This window comes from Sapajus apella, unplaced genomic scaffold (assembly GCF_009761245.1).
Source record: "Sapajus apella isolate SASKATOON/1434 unplaced genomic scaffold, GSC_monkey_1.0 scaffold38, whole genome shotgun sequence".
In the NCBI taxonomy this organism is placed as follows: Eukaryota; Metazoa; Chordata; class Mammalia; order Primates; family Cebidae; genus Sapajus; species Sapajus apella.
This window is the reverse complement of record NW_022436978.1, coordinates 9470222-9490582: the sequence shown is the minus strand read 5'-3', so window position 1 is coordinate 9490582 and position 20361 is coordinate 9470222. Positions and strand designations below refer to the sequence as shown.

Sequence of the window (20361 nt, the reverse complement as noted above, 5' to 3'; positions counted from 1 at the left end):
CCAATGCCTTGAAGGGAAGGACTCAGTTCTGGCAGAATCCATCACTGGCTGACTAAAGAGCCTTGGACGCTGAATAATTAGCAGTGGAGGTCACAGGCCTCAGGTGAGACTTAGAGCTATGCTGGCTTCAAGGGTGTCCCAGCACATTCCTACATGTGGTGGCTAAAGGAAGAGATTCCTTCTGCTTGAGGAAAGGAGAGGAAAGAGTAAGGGGGACTTCTCTTGCAGCTTAGGCATCACCTTGACCACAGTAGAGTATAGCATCAAGTAGGTTCCCATGGTCCCCAGCTCCAGGCCTTGGACCAGAAATGAACCCACTGTCATAACGACAGAGACCCAGCCCTGGCAACATTCACCACAAACTGATTGAAGAGTCCTTGGGCACTGAGTGAAATTCTCCCACTCTTACCCCAAAACACCAAGACAGTACCTCTGCGAGTCTACAAGATGCACAGTATTACTAGGCTTAGGGTGCCCCCTAATGCAGGTATGGCTGAAATAGCCAAAAACTTAGACTATAACACCTAAGTCCTTTTGAATGCTTGCAAAGTCTTCCCAAGAAGGACAGGTAAAACAGGCTCAGAATGCAAAGACTACAACAAATACTTAACTCATCAATGCCCAACACTGATGAACATCCACAAGCATCAAGACCACCCAGGAAAACATGGCCTTAACAAATGAACTAAATAAGACCCCCAGGGACCAATCCCAGGGAGACAGAGAATTCAAAATAGTTGTTTTGAGGAAGCTCAACAAAATTCAAGAAAACAGAGACAAATAATTGAGAATCCTATCAGATAAATGAAGAGACTGAAATAATTTAAAACAATCAAGCATAAGTTCTAGAGCTGAAAAATGTAATTGACATACTGAAGAATGCATTAAAATCTCTTAACAGTAGAATTAATCAAGCAGAATAAAGACTTGGAGAACTTGAAGACAGGCTATTTGAAAATACATGGTCAGAGGAGACAATAGAAAAAAGAATTTAAAAAATGAAGCACCCCTACAAGATCTAGAAAATAACTTAAAAAGTACAAATCTAAGAGTTGTTGGCATTAAAGAGGAAGTAGAGAGAGAGATCAGAGTAGAAAGTTTGTTCAAAAGGATAATAACAGAGAACTTCACAAACCTAGACAAAGATGCTAATATTCAAGCATAAGAAGGTTATAAAGCACCAGGCAGATTTAACCCAAAAAAGACTATCTCAAGACATTCAATAATTAAAATTAAAGGTCAAGATAAAGAAAGGATTGTAAAGGCAACAAAAGGAAAAAAAACCAAACATACAATGGAGCTCCAATGCATCTAGCAGCAGATTTCTCAGCGGAAACCTTACAGGCCAGGAGGGAATGACATGACATATTTAAATCCCTGAAGGGAAAACAAAACAAAACTTGTATCCTAGAATAGAATATTCAGGGAAAATATCCTACATACAGGGGAAAAAAAAAAAAGACATTCTTAGACAAACAAAGGCTGAGGGATTACATCAACACAAGACCTGTCCTACAAGAAATGCTACAGGGGAGTTATTCAATCTGAACGAAAACAATGTTAATGAGCGATAAGAAACCATCTGAAGGCACAATACTCACTGGTAATAGTAAATACACAGAAAAATACAGAACATTATAATACTGTAATTGTGGTTTATAAACTACTCATATCCTAGAAAGGAAGACTAAAACATGAACCTATAAAAAACACAAACGCACTATGGAATAATATGCAGCCATGAAAAAGGATGAGTTCATGTCCTTTGGGACATGGATGAAGCTGGAAACCATCATTCTCAGCAAACTAACAGGAACAGAAAACCAAACACAGTGTGTTCTCACTCATAAGTGGGAGTTGAACAATGAGAACACATTGACACAGGAAGGGGAACATCACATACTGGGGTCTGTCAGGAGTTGGGGAGCTAGGGAAGGGATAACATTAAGAGATATACCTAATGTAGATGACAGGTTGATGGGTACAGCAAACCACCATGGCATGTGTATACCTATGTAACAAACCTGCACGTTCTGCACATGTATCCTAGAACTTAAAGTATAATAAAAAAATATATATCTTTCATTTCTAAAATAAATTTAGTCAAAACAAACAAAAAATAGTAATAATAACTACTGGGCTGGGCGAGGTGGCTCACGCCCATAATCCCAGCACTTTGGGAGGCTGAGGCGGGCAGATCATTTGAGGTCAGGAGTTGGAGACCAGCCTAGCCAACATGGTAAAACCCCACCTCTACTAAAAATAAAAAAAATTAGCTGGGTGTGGTGGCAGGTGCCTGTAATCTTAGCTACTCCGAGACGGAGGCACAAGAATCCCTTGAACCTGGGAGGCAGAGGTTGTAGTGAGCGGAGATGGCACCACTGCACTCTAGCCTGGGTGACAGAGTGAGACTCTGTCTCTAAATGAACAAACAAATAAATAAATAAATAAAGTAACTACAACAACTTTTCAAGACACAGATAGTATAATAAGAACAGAAAAAGTTTAAAGGCAAGGGGATGAATCTAGAGTGTAGTTTTTATTAGTTTTCTGTTTGCTTCTTAGTTGATGCAATCTGTGTTGTCATTAGTTTGAAATGATGGATTATATTATTTGCAAGTCTCATGGTAACCTCAACACAAAAATAATACAAAAGATACACAAAAAATAAATAGCAAGAAATTAAAACATACTATCAGAGAAAGTCATCTCCACTAAAGGAAAGATAGGAAGGAAGGAAGGAAAATAGGAAGAGAAGACAACAAAACAACCATTAAACAAACAATGAAATGGCCGGAACAAAATTCCTTCCATATCAATAATAACACAGAATGTAAATGAAATGACTCCCCAATCAAAAGACAGAGTGCTTGAATAGATTTCAAAACAAAAACCAATGAAATAAAATGATGGTTTTTTGAAAAGATAAGCAAAATCAACACACCTTTAGCCAGACTAATGAAGAACAAAAGAAGGAAGACCCAAACAAATAAAATCAGAGATGAAAAAGAAAACATTACAACTGATACCGCAGAAATTCAAAGGATCACTAGTAGTTACTATAAGCAACTACAGACCAATTACACTGGAAAACCTAGAAGACAAAGACAAATCCTCAGACACATACAACATACCATGACTGAACCCCGAAGGAGTCCAAAACCTGAACAGACCAACAAGTAATGAGATCGAAGCTGTAACAAAAAGTCTCCCAAAAAAGAAAAGTCCAGGATTTAGTGGATTCACTGCTGAATAATTTTATTAAGCACTTAATGAAGAACGACTACCAATCCACTCTATAAGGCCAGTACTACCCTGACACCAAAATCAGATAAAGACATTAAAAAAAGTATAGGCTACTGTTGAATACTTATACAAAAATACACGACAAAATACTAGCAAACCAAATTCCACAACACATTAAAAAATCATTCATCATAAGCAAGTAGAATTTATCCCAGGCATGCAATAATGATTCAACATTCATAAATCAACCAATGTGATAAATCCTATCAGCAAAATGAAGAAGAAAAATCATACAATCATTGCAACTTAGGCTGAAAAATCATTTGATAACATTCAGCACCCTTCCATGATAAAAGCCATAAAAATGATGGAAATAGAAGGATCATACCTTAGCAAAATAAAATCCCACAGCTGGTTATCGTACTGAACAGGGAAAAACAAAATGTCTGTCCTCTAAGATTAGGGGAACAAGACAAGGATGCCCACTTTCTCTGCTGTTATTCAACATAATCCTGGAAGTCCTAGCTAGACCAAGCAGACAAAAGAAAAATAATAAAGAGCATCCAACTTAGAATGGAAAAAGTAAAATTATCTTTGTTTGCAGATGATATGATTGTATATTTGGAAAAGCCTGAAGAATAATTAAACAAAAAAAACTGTTGGAACTGATAAACAAATTCGGTGAAGTTTCATGATACAAAATCAACATAAAAAAATCAGTGGCGTTCTGTATGTCAACAGTGAACAACCTGAAAAAGAAATTTTAAAAATCCATTTACAAAAGCAAAAAATAAAATGTAATACCTAGTAATTGTCTTAAGCAAAGAAGTGAAAGGGCTCTACAATAAAAATTTTAAAATATTGATTCAATAAAGAGGACACAAAAAAATGTGAAAGGATTCCCTAATGGATTGGAAGAATCAATGTTGTTAAAATGCCCATACTACCCAAAGCAATCTAGAGATTCAATACAATCTTTAACATAATACTAATGACATTCTTTACAAAAAAAGAAAAAAAAATCTTAAAATTTAGTAAAACCAATGGCCCCCCAGTGTTCCGATCTCCACAAATCCAACCCCAACCCCCCCCCCCGCCAGAATAGCCAAAGCTATTCTTGGCAAAAATTTTAAAAACAGAGAATCTCATTACCTGACTCAATTTATACTGTAGAGCCATAGGAACCAAAACAGCATGGTAGTGGCATAAAAACAGATACACCAACCAATGTGTAAACAGAATACAGAGCCCAGAAATAAATTCATACCTCTACAATGAACTCATTTTTGAGAGTTTCCAAGAACATACATTGGGGAGAGGAGTCTCTTTGATAAATGGCACTTGGAAAACTGGATATCCACATGCAGAAGAATAAAACTAAGCCTGTATCTCTTGTCATGTACAAAAATCAAATCAAAATAAGATGAAAGACTTCAATCTAACACCTCCAACTATGAAACTACTGAAATCTGGCAAAAGATCTGAATAGGCATTTCTCAAAAGAAGACTTAAGAAGACTTACAAATGGCAGACAGGTATATAAAAAGGCGCTCATCATCACTGATCATCACAGAAATGCAAATCAAAGCTGTGATGAAATATCACCTCATCCTAGTCAAAATGGCTTTTATCTAAATGGCAGTCAACCTCAAAGGCTGGCGAGGATGTGAAGAAAGAGAAAACTTCAGGACTGTGAATTAGTGCAACTATGGGAAAGAGTATGGAGGTTCTTAAAAAAAACCTAAAAATAGAATTGCCATATGATCCAGCAATCCCACTGCTAGATATATCCAAAACAAAGGAAATAGATATATCAAAGAGATATTTGCACTCCTGTGTTTACCACATCGCTATTCACAATAGTCACGATTTGGAAACAACCCATCCATCAATAGTTGAATAGATAAAGAAAATACAATATATCTACCCAATGGAATATTATTCAGCCATAAAAAAGAATGAGATCCTGTCATTTGCAACAACACTGATAGAACTGGAAGACATTATGTTAAGTGAAACAAAGCAGGCACAGAAAGACAAGCTTCATATATTCTCATTTGTGGGAGTTAAAAATCAAAACAATTGCACACATGGAGATAGAACGTAGAATGATGCTTATCAGAGGCCAGGAAAGGGGAACACGGGGAGTAGGGATGGTTGATGGGTACAAAAATGTAGTTAGATAGAATCTTTAAGATCAAATATTTGATAGCACAGTACAGTGAACAATAAGCTAATTTACATTTTAAATTAACTAAAAGAGTATAACTGAATTGTTTGTAACACAAAGAAAGGATAAGTGTTTGATGTAATGGATACTCCAATTGCTCTCATGCGATTCATCATTATATGCCTGTGTTAAAATATCATGTGGCTGGGAGTGGTGGCTCACGCCTGTAATCCTAGCACTTTGAGAAGTGGAGGCAGGCGGATTAGCTGAGTTCAGGAGTTTGAGACCAGCCTGGGCAACACAGTGAAACACTGTCTCTACTAAAGTACAAAAAGTTAGCCATGTGTGGCATTGTGCACCTGTAGTCCCAGCTACTTGGGAGGCTAAGGCTGGAGAATTGCTTGAACCCGGGGATGCAGAGGTTGCAGTGAGCTGAGATCATGCCACTTGACTCCAGCCTGGGTAACAGAGCAATACTCCATCTCAAAAAAATAATAAACTAATAAATAAAATATCTCATGTACCCCATAAATATATATACCTACCATGTACCCACAAAAATTAGAATAATAATAAAAAAAGGTAACTTTATCTGTTGAAGACAAAGTCTTAAGCCTGAAGCTAATTTGCCCTAATTAGATTAGAAATACTCTTCCAGTAATCCCCCATGACCAGAGTGACTAAAGATATTAGATTAGGCAAAGCAGAAACCAGCACTAAAACTAGCAGTGAGATTAATCCTACAAAAGCTTTATGGATTAATGCTAAGGAGCTGCTTGAGGGTGTAATGACAGTTCTTAAAAATATATCTACTGTTCCTACAATTACTGCTTATGGCTAACACTGAGTGTTGACTATATAATATACACTGCAGGAGGGATTTACATGCATCTTTCCATTTAATCCTTACATAATTCTATAAAGCTCATATTGTCATTACTGTCCACATTTTACACATAAGAAAACAATCTAGAAAGTTAAAAACCTTCCAATTTTTTTTTTTACAAAGGAAGTAAGTGATAGGGATATGATTCAAACACAGTTTTATTTCTAAAGTTTACACTTTAAATTACTATTTAGTATTCTTTGATTCACTGATGACTAAAGTAATACAATCTAGAAATTTTTGGAACTATCACTACTTGTTGGCCTAATGTGACTAATGGCAAGATGGAAAAGAAAAATATAAAATTTGGCACCGTATTCAAATAACTTAACCAAAGGTCCTTATTAGTGCTGCTCTCAAAAGCTGAGTCTTGCTTTTATTTTCTACTGAAAAATATTACTAGAAACATATATGCTAATTTTCCAATTAAAGCTAGCCCTGAAGCTAAAGTATTAACATTTGCCATAAGTTATAAACTCTTAGAGTAAAACCAACACTATTTATTTTGAATACATTTTAAGTTAAAAATGGATGCCTACTGTTAATCCTTACTGAAAGTATAACTAATAATCTGTTGATTCTGAAAAAAGATCACCTAATCCCAACAAGAAATAATCCATGTCACATGTCTGCAAGCAATAATTGCCAGATTCTTGAGTTGACAGAATTCCGTATTTTCTTTCCTTTTCTTTCCCTTTTTTTTTTTTTAGCTGAAAACAAAGACCAGTTCATTTAATAAATATATATGGGGTGAAAAAAGAAATAGTGAAAATAGGTAATTGTTTTCTAGGTGCAATGCCCAAAATTAAAAAAAAAAAAGGAATGTTACCAAGGTCTAGGAAATCACAAGTATATGAGAAGGAAAAATTACACAAATGATCTAAACTGAATATTTAACAATTTACTTGTTGAATAAAGCTCTATGATTAGGCCTTTGACTTTTCTCTATTTAGGCATCATTAACTTCAAATTCTATTATTCATTTGGCATTAATAGTTAAGGTTCTTGTTCTCTCTCTCTCACACACATACACATCTTTCACTTTTCAGAGATACCACGCACTTGCTGTCCCAAGAAAGAGCTGTGAATATGCCTTATATTTCAGAACTTTCCATGAGAAAGTAAGTTGGTAAAGAAACTCAAATTCCAGAATGGGTAACTGCTTTGTACCTCTATTTCAGAGATGCTTATTTTAAAAAGTCTGTATATCTTTTTAGAATGCAACAGAAGTCTTTCACTGAGAGATTAACTGTAAAAACCAGATGGTTTCTCAGGAAGATATCATGGCTAATCTTTACCTCTCCCTCACCTTTTATAAACATTATTTAGTATGGAAAGAAAAACATGGCAATATCAGCTCTTAAAACTACAGCACCATATCAGCCTCCATATAGGAGAAGCATGAACAGTAACAGTCCTCTAGTAAACCTGACATGTTTCAGCAGAATAGGAACAGACTACTCATAAGGGAACTAGTCACTGAACTGGAAAGTGTGTAGGGTCATACTCAGGAAAATCATTATAAATAGCCCATTAAGACCAGACGGCCAATGAATTACTGTCAAAATCACACTGTATGATAACTCTATCGACCGATTCAACAGGACTTCAGCAGATGTCTGAACATTGGAATTACAGTTTTCAGTGCTATGAGAGATACTAATCTATATTACATTATCCCTAACCTCAAGGAGTTTACATCCGATAGGACATAAAAAACACTAAGAACAATTTCTAACAAAGGGAAGAAAGGAAATACACAGAGAAATGCCCCATCAAAGTCCAAAATGTGGAAGTTATTTGGGGCTGGAGAAATTGGAAAAATTTTTACTGGGTCCTAAGTGATGAGAGAAATTCAGATATCTATGACGGTGGGGAAGTAAAAGAAATTAGAGGAGAAAATTAACAATCACTTTCTCCTATCATCTACCTTGTGGACATAAGAGAGTCTTCTCTTTATAGTTATCGATAGTGACCCTTTCAGTTTTCATCCCTAGAGATCACCACTCTCAACTCAAGTTTCTCAGTAACTCCTGACTCAGCTTTGTAATATAAAATCAGTATCGTCATCTCACAATCTTGACACTGTCTGCTTGCACTGAGGCAACACATTTAAGAGAGGAATTCTAAATGGTGCAAAGGCCATGCGTCAATCAAGCAGTCTCTTATTTTTGTTGTTGATGTCGTCACTATAATAAAGCCATCACAAACAAGGTGATAGGCTGCCCTGGTTTCCAAAGAATTATGCTTTTTATATGTTGAAACACTTCAAAGTGGCACATCCTTAATTGCACAACGGCAAATAAGAGAAGCAATATTGATTAAAGAAATGAATGTTGGCCGGGCACGGTGGCTCAAGCCTGTAATCCCAGCACTTTGGGAGGCCGAGGCGGGTGGATCACGAGGTCAAGAGATCGAGACCATCCTGGTCAACATGGTGAAACCCCGTCTCTACTAAAAATACAAAAAATTAGCTGGGCATGGTGGTGCGTGCCTGTAATCCCAGCTACTCAGGAGGTTGAGGCAGGAGAATTGCCTAAACCCAGGAGGCGGAGGTTGCGGTGAGCCGAGATCGCGCCATTGCACTCCAGCCTGGGTAACATGAGTGAAACTCTGCCCCCCAAAAAAAAAAAAAAAAAAAAAAAAGAAATGAATGTTGAACTAGAAGTTCCTTTTTCTTAACCTGCCTCACTAAGCTGAATGACCTCGTTTTAGTCACTTAACTTCTCAGGTTCCCAGACATACATTTTGTCACTCAGTGATATCAGAGTTCTTGCAAGGCTCACATGAGACAGTTTACATGAAAGCACAGGGGAAAATATGAGAAACATTCCAGTGGAAAGGTTTCATTACACATAAGGCCAAGAGCAGTATGGTATGATGAAAAGCTCATGTTTTTGAAGTTAAGACCTAGATTTCAGCTCTAGTTCCATTACTCACCAGAATGGGCTTATTTAAGTCAAGGACCTCGCTAAGCCTCAGCTCTTCACCAATATCAAATAGTTCATTTCTATCCCTCCTCAGAGTTGCTGTGAAAATTAAATACAAATCTAAAAGCCTTTTAGAAATAACAAAAACTAAAAATACAGTGTATTACTTGCACTAACACAGCCATTAATATTGTCTCTACGGCTTTCCTGGTTACAGCTACTCTGATAAGAACTTAGAATATTAATTATTATCAAAACATAGACCAAAATAAGCATCTTTATCACTGATTTAGCTTCAGATATAATTGGTACAGTTTAAGGTCCTGTTCAAATAAAAAATTGTGTTTATATAATTTGACTTTAGTCTATCCTTCAGTTTAAAAAATTCTCATCTACCTAATTCAGCTTTGGGTAATAAATAGTCTAAGTTTATAAAAAATGTGTAAATTGTGGCTGTAGTTAGAAAAAATAAAACCTTTTAAAAACATTTTAACCAATATTAACCACTGAAATGCCAGTGATATGTGTGCTAAGAACATCAAAATATTCACATACAAAGGTCCAATGTTTGTCTAGTTATAATTTCTAGACATGTTTGAAATTATACAAATTGGGGTTTTTTTTGAGCTAGGGTCTTTCTGTGTTGCCCAGGCTGGAGTTCAGTGGCACAAACATGGATTACTGCAGCCTTGATGTCCTCAGCTGAAGTAATCCTCCCACCTCAGCCTCCCATGTAGCTAGGAACACAAGTGCATGCTACCATATCCAGCTAATTTTTAAAGTTTTTTGTAGAGACAGAGCCTCACCTTGTTGTCCAGGTTCAAACTGTATCATTTTTTAATGTATTTTTCCTAGATGCAAAGGCTCCCAAGTTATACAAAGCAGTAAGTTATATTTTTATTTCCCAAGTGCTGATATGCCAGGTATTATACCCATACATTTATTTTCTTTCATCATTTTCTTCTTCTAAGCTGGGGTAAGGAAATAGATGGTAGGCAGAATAGTGAGGGGGTGGGACTAGAGGCAGATTCACAAATGCACATTTATGCAGTATGGCATTCACTTCACTTGGACATTGGACACAGAAAGAACTTGCCCAAAAAGAGGTACAGCCATTGCACTTGGTTTCTGGAAGGTTATTTGTGTTTGCCCGGGGGCCTGTGGCTAAATAGAGAATAACACTATGACTTAGGGTAAGGGCTTTGGGTCACACAGTATCTGTAGACTCAGAGGCTGGGATCAAGCACATGGGCAATCAATGAATCCTGCCTACATAACAGACACCAGTGAAATCTCTTGACACAGAAGCTCAGATGAGCTTCCTGGTTGGTGAGACTCCATGGGTATTATCACACGTTGGTAGCTGAAGAGTGACATGTCCTGCCTCTATAGGAAGAGGACAGCAGCAGCTCACTATGTGGTACTTCTACTGAATCGTGCCTTGGGTATTTCTTCCCATAGCTGATTTTAATCTGTACCCTCTCCCAATAATAGACTGTAACCATGAGTATAACCATGGGTTTTAGTGAGTTCTGTCAGTCCTTCTGGAAAGTTATCAATCCAGAGATGGTTCTGTGAGCCCCCACGCTTACAGTTGCTGCCAGAAGTGAGGGTGGTCCTGAGGACTATGCTAACTTTGTAGTTGGCGAACTCCTTACAACTGCTAACTAATTATAGAGCAAACTAAAACAGGATAAGAATTGTAACTGTTTCATCCACCTTTATATGCTCAGTATGCAGTCTGGTGCCTGATACATGGTAGAGTTTCAATGAATACATATCGTATAAATTTTAGGTTTACTGAGATTGCTTTGAGCACAAACCGGCATTTGTACAGTGGTTTGTAAGACTACCAATTAAACTTTGATCAATGTAATCATAGTTAATTGTGCAACAATTGCATGAAATTTGTTCCATCTATACTTGAAAAAGGCAATTCTTTAAAATTCAACAAGTCTCTATCGAGAATATTCCTTTATCAGGGAATGTGTTTAATGCTGTGGTTGAGGAAAATATGTGGCCCACGTGACCCAGACAGCAAAGATGAATATGATGTAATTCCTGCCCACCAGCAAAATAAAAGTCAAGTGCTCTTATATTACAGCAGAAGTAGCATCTAATTCTCACTGAGGATGGACTATGGAGACAGGTGACATATCAGGTAAGATATGAGCTGAGCTTAAGAAAATTATGAATTACAGAGGTACAGAAGAGAAATAAGGCAGATATAACAATATCGATGATACCACTTAAGTAAATATTATTTTTATTCTTTACCTATACTATTACACATATCATTCTATCAATAGTTACCTAAAATATTATATCACTAATCTTCTAACCACAATTTGAAAATCTAGCTTTATAATGTCATACCAAATGATGTTTATCTACATTGGTGTATTTATACGAGATTCAGTTCCAATTACTCAAATATAAAAAGATGTGAGTAAATTTACAGAGGATGGTAGAGGACTTACATGGGTTTTGTCTTTTTTGTATAAAATGAAAATATACTTCTCCTTCCCCATTCCAACTGAAGTGCCTTTAAGCCCTGTGATCACTTGAGAAAATTTAGTTGTTCTTACAAGTTTTCAAAAACTTAAAACTCAAAAAAAAAAAAATCAAAGAATATTACATTTTAAATCAAAACTGGTTAAACAGCATTTTTTAAAGGCACTGTCTGTGTATAAGGTAAAATTTGCAGAAAAATCTGTTTCCCAACAGATTGTAACACAGAATGGTATTTCCTGAACTATTGAAAAAGGCGTTTCAGAAACAAGTTTCCAACATACTTAGGCTTCTTTTGTTTGAGAAAGAGATGCCTTATAGAACTTTTTATTTACTCTATTTTTTTTAAAGTGTTATTTAATGCCATTAAAATTATTTTGGTCTTCCTTTCTAAAAGGCACTGTGAGTTTAAGTTTAATCAAGGAGCTGAAAAACTTGTATACTGAAAACTACTGAACATTATCAAAAGAAATCCCATGTTTATAAATCAAAAACCTAATATTCTTCAAATGTCCATACTACCAAAAACAATCCACATATTCAATATAATTCCTATCAAAATCTCAATGTCATTTTTTATAGTAATAGAAAACTCTATTCTAAAATTTATATAAAATGTCAAGGAACCCCAAATAGCCAAAATAATCTTAAGAAAAAATTAACAAATAAAGCTGTCTATCTCACACTTTCTGACTTTAAAACATAATAAAAAACTATGGTAATCAAACTATATGATACTGGTACAAAGAGACATAAACACCAATGGAACACAATAGAGACCCCAGAAATAAACTCTCTAGTATGTGGTCAAATCATCTTCAACAAGATTACACAATGGAGAAAGGTTAGTCTCTCAATAGGTGGTGTTGGAAAAAAATGTATATCTACATGCAAAAGAATGAAATTGGACCCTTACCTTCTGCCACATGTAAAATTAATTCAAAATGGATTACAAATCTATACATAAGACCTGAACTATAGAACTCCCAAAATAAAACATAGGAAAAAAGCTTCATGACATTGGATTTGGCAACTATATCTTGGACATGACACCAAACGAATAGGCAGCAAAAGCAAAAATAGACAAATGGGACTACATCTAACTTTAAAAACTCTGGGTATCAACAGAAACAACTAACAGTGAGAAGGCAGCATATAGAAAGGGAGAAAATATTTGCAAATCATATTTTCTGGCAAGAGCTTAATAGCCATAATCTATAAAGAACTACTACAACTCAATAACAGCAACACAGAACAACTCAATTAAAAAGTAGTAAAAGGAATTGAACAGACGTGTCTCCAAAGAGGATGCATAAATGACTATTAAAATATTAAACTGATAACAAACTTCTCATAGTCAACAGTAGATACCAGAAACCAGTGTAAAATTATACTCCAAATGCTGAGAAAAATATTGGTCTACTGAGAATTTTATAACTACCTGAACTACAATTCAAGAATGAAAGTAAAAGGACTACATTTTCATGGCTATCAAAAGTGAGTTCACCATTCACACGCCCTCACAGGCAAAACAATGAAAGATTTAGTTTAGAAGAAAAGTGAACTCAGAGACTAAATTTGATATATACACACACAGACAAAAATTCTATGAATAGAAATTATTCAAAATACTTGTTAATTTAATGATTAGCAATAAAATAATTGTGCATATGACTTTATTTTAAAGTGCAAATAATCAAATTGGCGGCCAGAAAGGTTGCAGTATTTACTAGCAAGAAAACATCCTAACGTCCATTAGCTGTTGGAAAGGAAGACAGTAACACTAGAAATATTTAGCAAAGTATGTCGTTATTTATGTATAATTAAAAATTAAGTCTAACCACTAAAGGAATAAAAATATGGCCTAAGTTTACAAAGTTGCAGAAGGATTTAATAAAATAGAAAAAAGTATATCAATAAAGCAATAGAATTTTTTTAAAAGAAAACGGAAACAAAAGTACATTTAAAAAAATGCAAACTACTATGGTAAAAATGTATCAAGATACATCAAAAATCTCATCAAATATATACGGATTAAACTCACCTAAGAAAATACAAAATTTCAGAGCAGCTCTTAAAACTATACCTCTATGCTGCCTAACAGTCACTCCATCTTTACCACTCCCTCCTCCTGCTTCCTGGTGAAGAAAAAGAAATCAAATGTAACAAGGGAATTGATTCCTACCTTAAAAATAAATAGAAGCCAGGTAAATGACACTAGATAAATGATACTGCTTGTGAATCTTTTGGATCCAAGTTAGCTTATCTAGATCCTCTTAGTGTGCTTCAGCCCTCTCCTCTCTTCATAAACTGCAGTTATGACCCTTACTGGTTGCCCAGTTACAGTGTTGCCCACGACACAGAAAATTGCTTTTTCAAAGAAATTCTAGTCTTAATGCATACCAGAAACATCTCAGGAAAGCCAAAGTTAACAGCTGATTTTTGACTCACCAACAGAAAGCATTGTGATCCTAGGTGTGAGGCAAGTTTTACTCAAGTGGAGAGAGGAATTGAAAATCTAGATACTCCAATAGGTTTTACAAAGGGATCAGCTCCATTACAAAACAGTACCTTATAACCCCCTCTTGTGGCTCAAGATCCCACCCCCTCTTAACTTCATATCCAAGCAAGAAGGACAGAAGGAATGCGTCTTTGAAAAGTTTCAGAGGATGAAACCACAAAACAGCAATCCCTCCTAACTGCCTCCTTCTCTTATACAATTGTCTCCTGCTTGCAATATTGTTGCCAAACTTTGTGTTTTTCTTCTTCCTGGACCTCTGGGAATCAACTCTAGTCTAATGAACTGAACTTTATAGCTTCTGTGGAATTACAACCTGAATTATGACCTTTTAAATATACATAGTATAGTTTACATTTAGCTGCTTAATGACTGATTAAATCTTTAAAGTAAGACTAACTAGAAATATTAAAAAAAAATTCTTGCCTTTTTTTCCCATTTTAATTCTTACATTTACAATGGACTCACAATAACTAGACATTAAGAATTGTTAGAGCTATGACATTCTAAGAGAGCCCATTATTTTGACTGAAAATGTATTTAAGTATCATTTTGAGCAGAAACTGTTGAAAAAATGTATAGGTAGGCATATAGCATATAAGTGTATATTTTGATTTGAATATTATCAGGAGTAAAATATTAACTTCAATAATCCTAATACAAATGACACATGTATTACTAATAGGCAAGTGTAATGTACTTGTTGGAGCCAATGGAAAATTTTACCTTCATCCTCTGTAGATTAAGTGAAAATTGATAGACAAAAGGTTGATTAACAGGAGAAAAGAAACACAAATGTATTAACATACACTGGGGAGAATCACAGGGTGATTACCCAACCTTGCAAAATGTGGTACACATGGGTACATACCCTTCTTTTTAGAAGAAAGGGAGACGAGGAGGTGTGGATGATTTTAGGAGACAGCAAATGATTTGGGGGTGAATTCAATGAACTTAAAGAACATGTAATGACCTTGGACCAGGTGTTTTGAGTGTGCAGAGTAGGCCATGGTTTGTGACAAAAGGCTGTCTAAGTGCATTGATGGACTTCAGTCTTTCCTCCTGTGACATGAGTTCAGTTAATGAAAACTCAGGGAACAGACCAGAGGTAACTGTTTTCTTTTCTGGCAGGTTCGTTAGGCAGATAAGGGAACTCCAGAGAACAACTTCATCCTGTGCTTTGGGAGAGACAGGATTGAGACACAGGAGGCAGAGAGAATTCAGAGAGACTCTGAGGCTGCTGCTTCTGTACAGCATGTAAAAACACCGTATTTGATGGTATCAATTTCTGAGCTCCAACATGCCAGAGATTTAATTGAATATTCGAAGAGCCTAATGAAAACTAGTCAATAACTAATTTAGAATCCAGCAGATATATGGGAACTTCCAAAATAACCTTGTGCTATTTACCGAGATCATAGAAAGTAAGGGTGGAAATCTGTAATCATGATTTTCAAGGAATTTTTTTCAGGAACTACAAATAGCCAACTCTCTTACAAAGCAGAAATACACACACGCAGACACACCATTCAGTACAGCCACATTTTCAATGCATAAATTATTATCTTGAGAGTGAGACAAGCATCAGAATTGTGTTAGTTACTTTAAAATATGTCAGTGTTGATAATGTAGCCACTGATGCTACCTAATTTTGTCAGTTAGGGATTTGAAAAAAGACATGACACAACATGGTGTCCAACGTGCTCAATTGAAAGGTGTAAAATTAAGCCAACTAGGGAAGATGATTTGCCCAAAGGGATATCAAGGTAGTAAATGAAATGCAAGTAAAACCAAATATCCTTGCTCATAATCCAGAGCTCATTCCATAAATTCATATTGCCTTTGAATTAAACTTATTCTGAGAATATGACATATTGGATAAAACTCAGACTTACTAAATACAAACAAAGCAACAATCTATTATGAAAGCTTTTTTTCTCCATAAAAGGACAGAGACTATTTCCAGACAAATTGAAGAATTTTCCTTCCTAAGCCATCCTCTATGCTTGAAGGAAAAGTAATAGGAGAAAAGAAAAATGTCTTACTCTTTGAACTAAACAGAAAGGTAAAATTCAAAAAGGAGAATGTTCTGCGAAATGTAAGCTAGAGGCAAAGAATTGATATTGCATCAAGTGTAACTGCAATATACTAATTCAACAAGACATGGACTTTAACACTATAAATTATAAAATCCTCAAAATAATCCTGAAAAACGAGATCACAAAATATAAAACGACTTCAACTTCCAATTTCTAGGCCAACATGATGGTTACTCCATTACCTCTCAGTGGTAGTTCACACACATACACTCAAATACACACACACACACACATTACAGTGTACTTACTGAACTGTAGAGATAGCCTTCACCATTCATGGCCACATAGAGGCTGGCCTTCACTCCTTGGATGGCCACCACACGCAGGCCCACAGGAATTAGATTGAAGAGAGCTAGAGGGGGAAAAAAAGAAGGGAGGAAAAGATCGCTCACTTTTTGAATAAACAATTGTTTTTCTTATAATAATTCTTTGGAGAATTAAAACCTATTAATTGAAATTGGTAGAAAAAAGGAGAGAAAAAGAAATAAAGAGAGGTCTAAAAATGAGGAGAATTGACTTCTTGACCCTACACCAGCATTAATTACCTATGTAACTTCAGGTAAGTTATATAAACTCTGTAGTAAATGGGTTGGATTAGAAGGTCTCTAAAGGCTCAACTGATCTGAGATTCCAGGATCCCTGATCCTTAAAAGGAACACATACTCGAACAGTGTAAGATATTTTTTTTCTAACAAACAGATAATATGAAACAAAAAATTCTCAAAAGTAGAAGACATATCTGTAGTCATAAGAAATGATAAAATATTATCTTTAAAACAGGCCAAAGCTTCTTGTTTTTAGTCTTTTCCTTGTGGGTTCTGAATATTGTATTGAACACAGAAGAAGAACGCAAAAATTGCTGACCTATTGGTGATAACATTCGACAAAACTTTTCTCTTGATATGTCAATTTTTTACATGCAAATAAAGGGAGATAAACAGATGGGTAGATGACTGATAGCTTAAGCTATAATGGATATATTTGATATCCAGGTGGAAAATATATATACATATACATATTCAAAACCATTAACAGTTTATTTGATGGAAGTAATTCAATATCCTAAGACGAAATGGAAATACGCTTGCAGTCTTTACATACTTGAGTTACTCATCATTCAAAAGACTCAACAGTCTATATATCCACTTGAAGAAGGAATTCATAGATCAGAAAAAAATGATACCTAAGAGAACTTTCTATTTTTCTTCCAACAATATATTTCTATGAACATATTTGTATCCTTGGCACTATTTCAGTTACTTCTGAGATTACAAAATGAGCATAAGCAGAAAACATTGCCCCACCCTGAAACAAATTTACATTGCATATGGAAGAAAAGCGATCATAAAGTTAGGCTCTGTGGATGGCAACATGGATATGAATTAAATATCTCATGACCATATGCGTAAGAAAGTATCTCTGCAGTTCACTTTAGTATCCTGACTTAATTAGAAGAACATATCCACCTTTTCTATTGATAAAATTTCTATCGGGTCTTGTCTTCTTAGTTTTTAATACAGGATATACATAAATTAACCCAAGGGATACCATTATTTAGGGATGCCTCTATTTTTCTGGGCTTCTCTCAACATACAATAGTAAGCTAAACACATGTACATGCAGAGACACACACTCACAGTATTTGTCTTTCAGTCAAATGTTGAATTGAGAGCTGTAGAAGATAAAGCCTTAGCCACAAGTTTAGTAGAGCAGGATTCCATTCTTAGCTGTTGACACTGGATCAGTCTTTTTGCTTCTTTGAACCCATTTCCACATTTGTCATGAAAATTAGACTAGATAGGAAACTATAAGTAGTTTCTTATAGATTAATTGTTGGCTCAATTTAGATGTGAACTAGTTTTAGTTCTTGCTATATTCTTACCAGTGTCCTTGTGTTACTGAAATAACTTAAGAAATACAAGAACTAGATAAGGTCTAGTTGGGGAGAAAAAGCTAAGACATATGGAATAATATGATACAGTGTATAATTTACTTCTATAATTAAATGTAATATATGCATTCTATATATATTCTCTATGTTACAGAAGTTCAGGAAAATGGAAGATCTGTGTGGCCTGAAGTATTCATGGAATGCCTTACACAGAAAATGGAACCTGAGTTGACACTTAAAAAGGAGGCAGAAGTTGAGAAAGCCAAGAACAGAAAACGTTTTAGTGAGGCAGGAAGTTAGGTGGTTTTGCAGAGTAATGTGTGTAAGCAGAAAGGGACTGGCAGACTGGGGGATTTGGTTTATATTGGAGGGGAATGAGAAAGAGCCACGTAAATAAAATAAGGATAGATAACTGAGAGTCTGTCACTCTAATCTTAGAGATCTAGACTTTACCAAATGGGCAACAAGATGTGTGACATATAAAAACTAGAACAGCAACACAGATTATGAGTATGAGATTTGCAGACACATAGTTTCTAAAACCTCCACTCAGTTACATGGCTTTGAGCTATTCACTTAACCTCTCTGCCTTAGTTTTCCTGTCTGTAAAACGCCCATGATAATCCTTACTGTACAAAGTTGATAGAACCAAATGCATTGTCACGTTTCTGAAAGTAATTCATAAACAGAGAGGTGTTCTCTCTATGAGCTATTTTTCATGAATACCTAATTCTTCTGCTTGTCAGATAAAGTTACCATAAGGCTGTGGTAAAAACCAACATATTACCTCAGTAACATTTTTTAGTTTATATTCAGCAGCTTGCCTTGGTGCTTTAAAATATAATACTTTATATTTGTGCCTACATTAATTTTCAAAGTGCCAATATATTTATTAATTGTATTGGATCCTCAACCATAGACAATATGAAGAATTTAGGGCAGAATGATTACCTTAATTTTTAGAAGTACAAAAAGATTTAGAGTTAACCCAGGGGAAAATGCATCTAAACAAAGGTTTTTCAGGCTCTCTAATGTGGTTACCTGTCTAAAACATCACATTTCATCTTTTTGTTCTTTTGATTTCCTCTAATATCCCTTCTTGCTTTCTTACAAATAAATAGATTATTCAGCTACATCTTACATAGCCTGCAACCAGATGTCGTTCCTATGGCCAATGAGAGGTAAGTCATCACATCATTATAAACCTGAGGAATCCTTCCTTGAAGACAACTTAGAGGTGGCCTTTGCCCCCTTTTCAACCTTTCCTATTGTTGTTTGAATGGGGATATGGTAGCTGCATCATTTCAAACCATAAAAACAAGGACTACTCCCCAGTGGGTGTTGATAGGTGAGCTGGAAGGAACTGGGTCCCTGAGAGCTTTGTGGAATAGTGGCACAAGTCCAATATTCAATTACCCAGGTCTGGCTTTTATGTGAGAAAATAAGTCCTTGTTACTTTAGTCTGTGCAATGCAGAGCCAACCCTAATCCTAACTGAGAGAGATGCTAATGAAAGCAGAATTAATATGCAAGATACGAACTAGATGCAAGGTACTTATACATTTTAAATAAAAGCAGATACGGGAAAACACTAAGTTCAGTGACAATTATTGTGAGAAGGAGAAAAGAATTCCCAGGATAAATGCTAAGAACACGGGTTTATGTAGCTGACCATCGAAGGAAAAGCAACTATAAAGTTTTTCCTACGTGAAGAATGGGAGAAAACTGCTAATGCTAGGCAGGGACGAAAACAAGAAACCTGTTTGAAAGTTTTATACGAACCACAAGATGATAATGGCTTTTAGCTGATGTCCTTTGGGAGACTTACCAAGCCCATTTTTAAAAATCAGTAAATGATTTGAAATGAGACTTTATGGGTAAAAGCTAAACACGATTTCTCTGGAAATGTCTTCATCTGCCTCCTAAAATCCCAAAAGGTGGCAAATGACTTACCCTTATCTACTAATTATCTTCAGAGTAGCATACTCTGGCTCCAGCTCACAGGAGCCCTTCACTACTTCTTTCCCTGCTTCTCAATGCCACTGCCCTAACTAGCAGTTAACTGGGCTGCTTGACTCCACCCACTCTTTAAGTTCCTTGCATCCTCTTAT

The 20361-nt window shown here is 35.6% G+C and overlaps 1 protein-coding gene across 3 annotated transcripts in view; it reads right to left on the bottom strand.

Moving 5' to 3' along the window:
* The window catches only part of FGF12 (fibroblast growth factor 12), a 581066-nt gene that overhangs the window by 170635 nt on the left and 390070 nt on the right, over nucleotides 1-20361 (bottom strand). For all 3 annotated transcript variants that reach the window (XM_032298541.1, XM_032298540.1, XM_032298539.1), the window contains one exon: nucleotides 16609-16712. In XM_032298541.1, the coding sequence (XP_032154432.1) occupies nucleotides 16609-16712 (104 nt within the window). The remainder of the gene's footprint in view (nucleotides 1-16608; nucleotides 16713-20361) is intronic.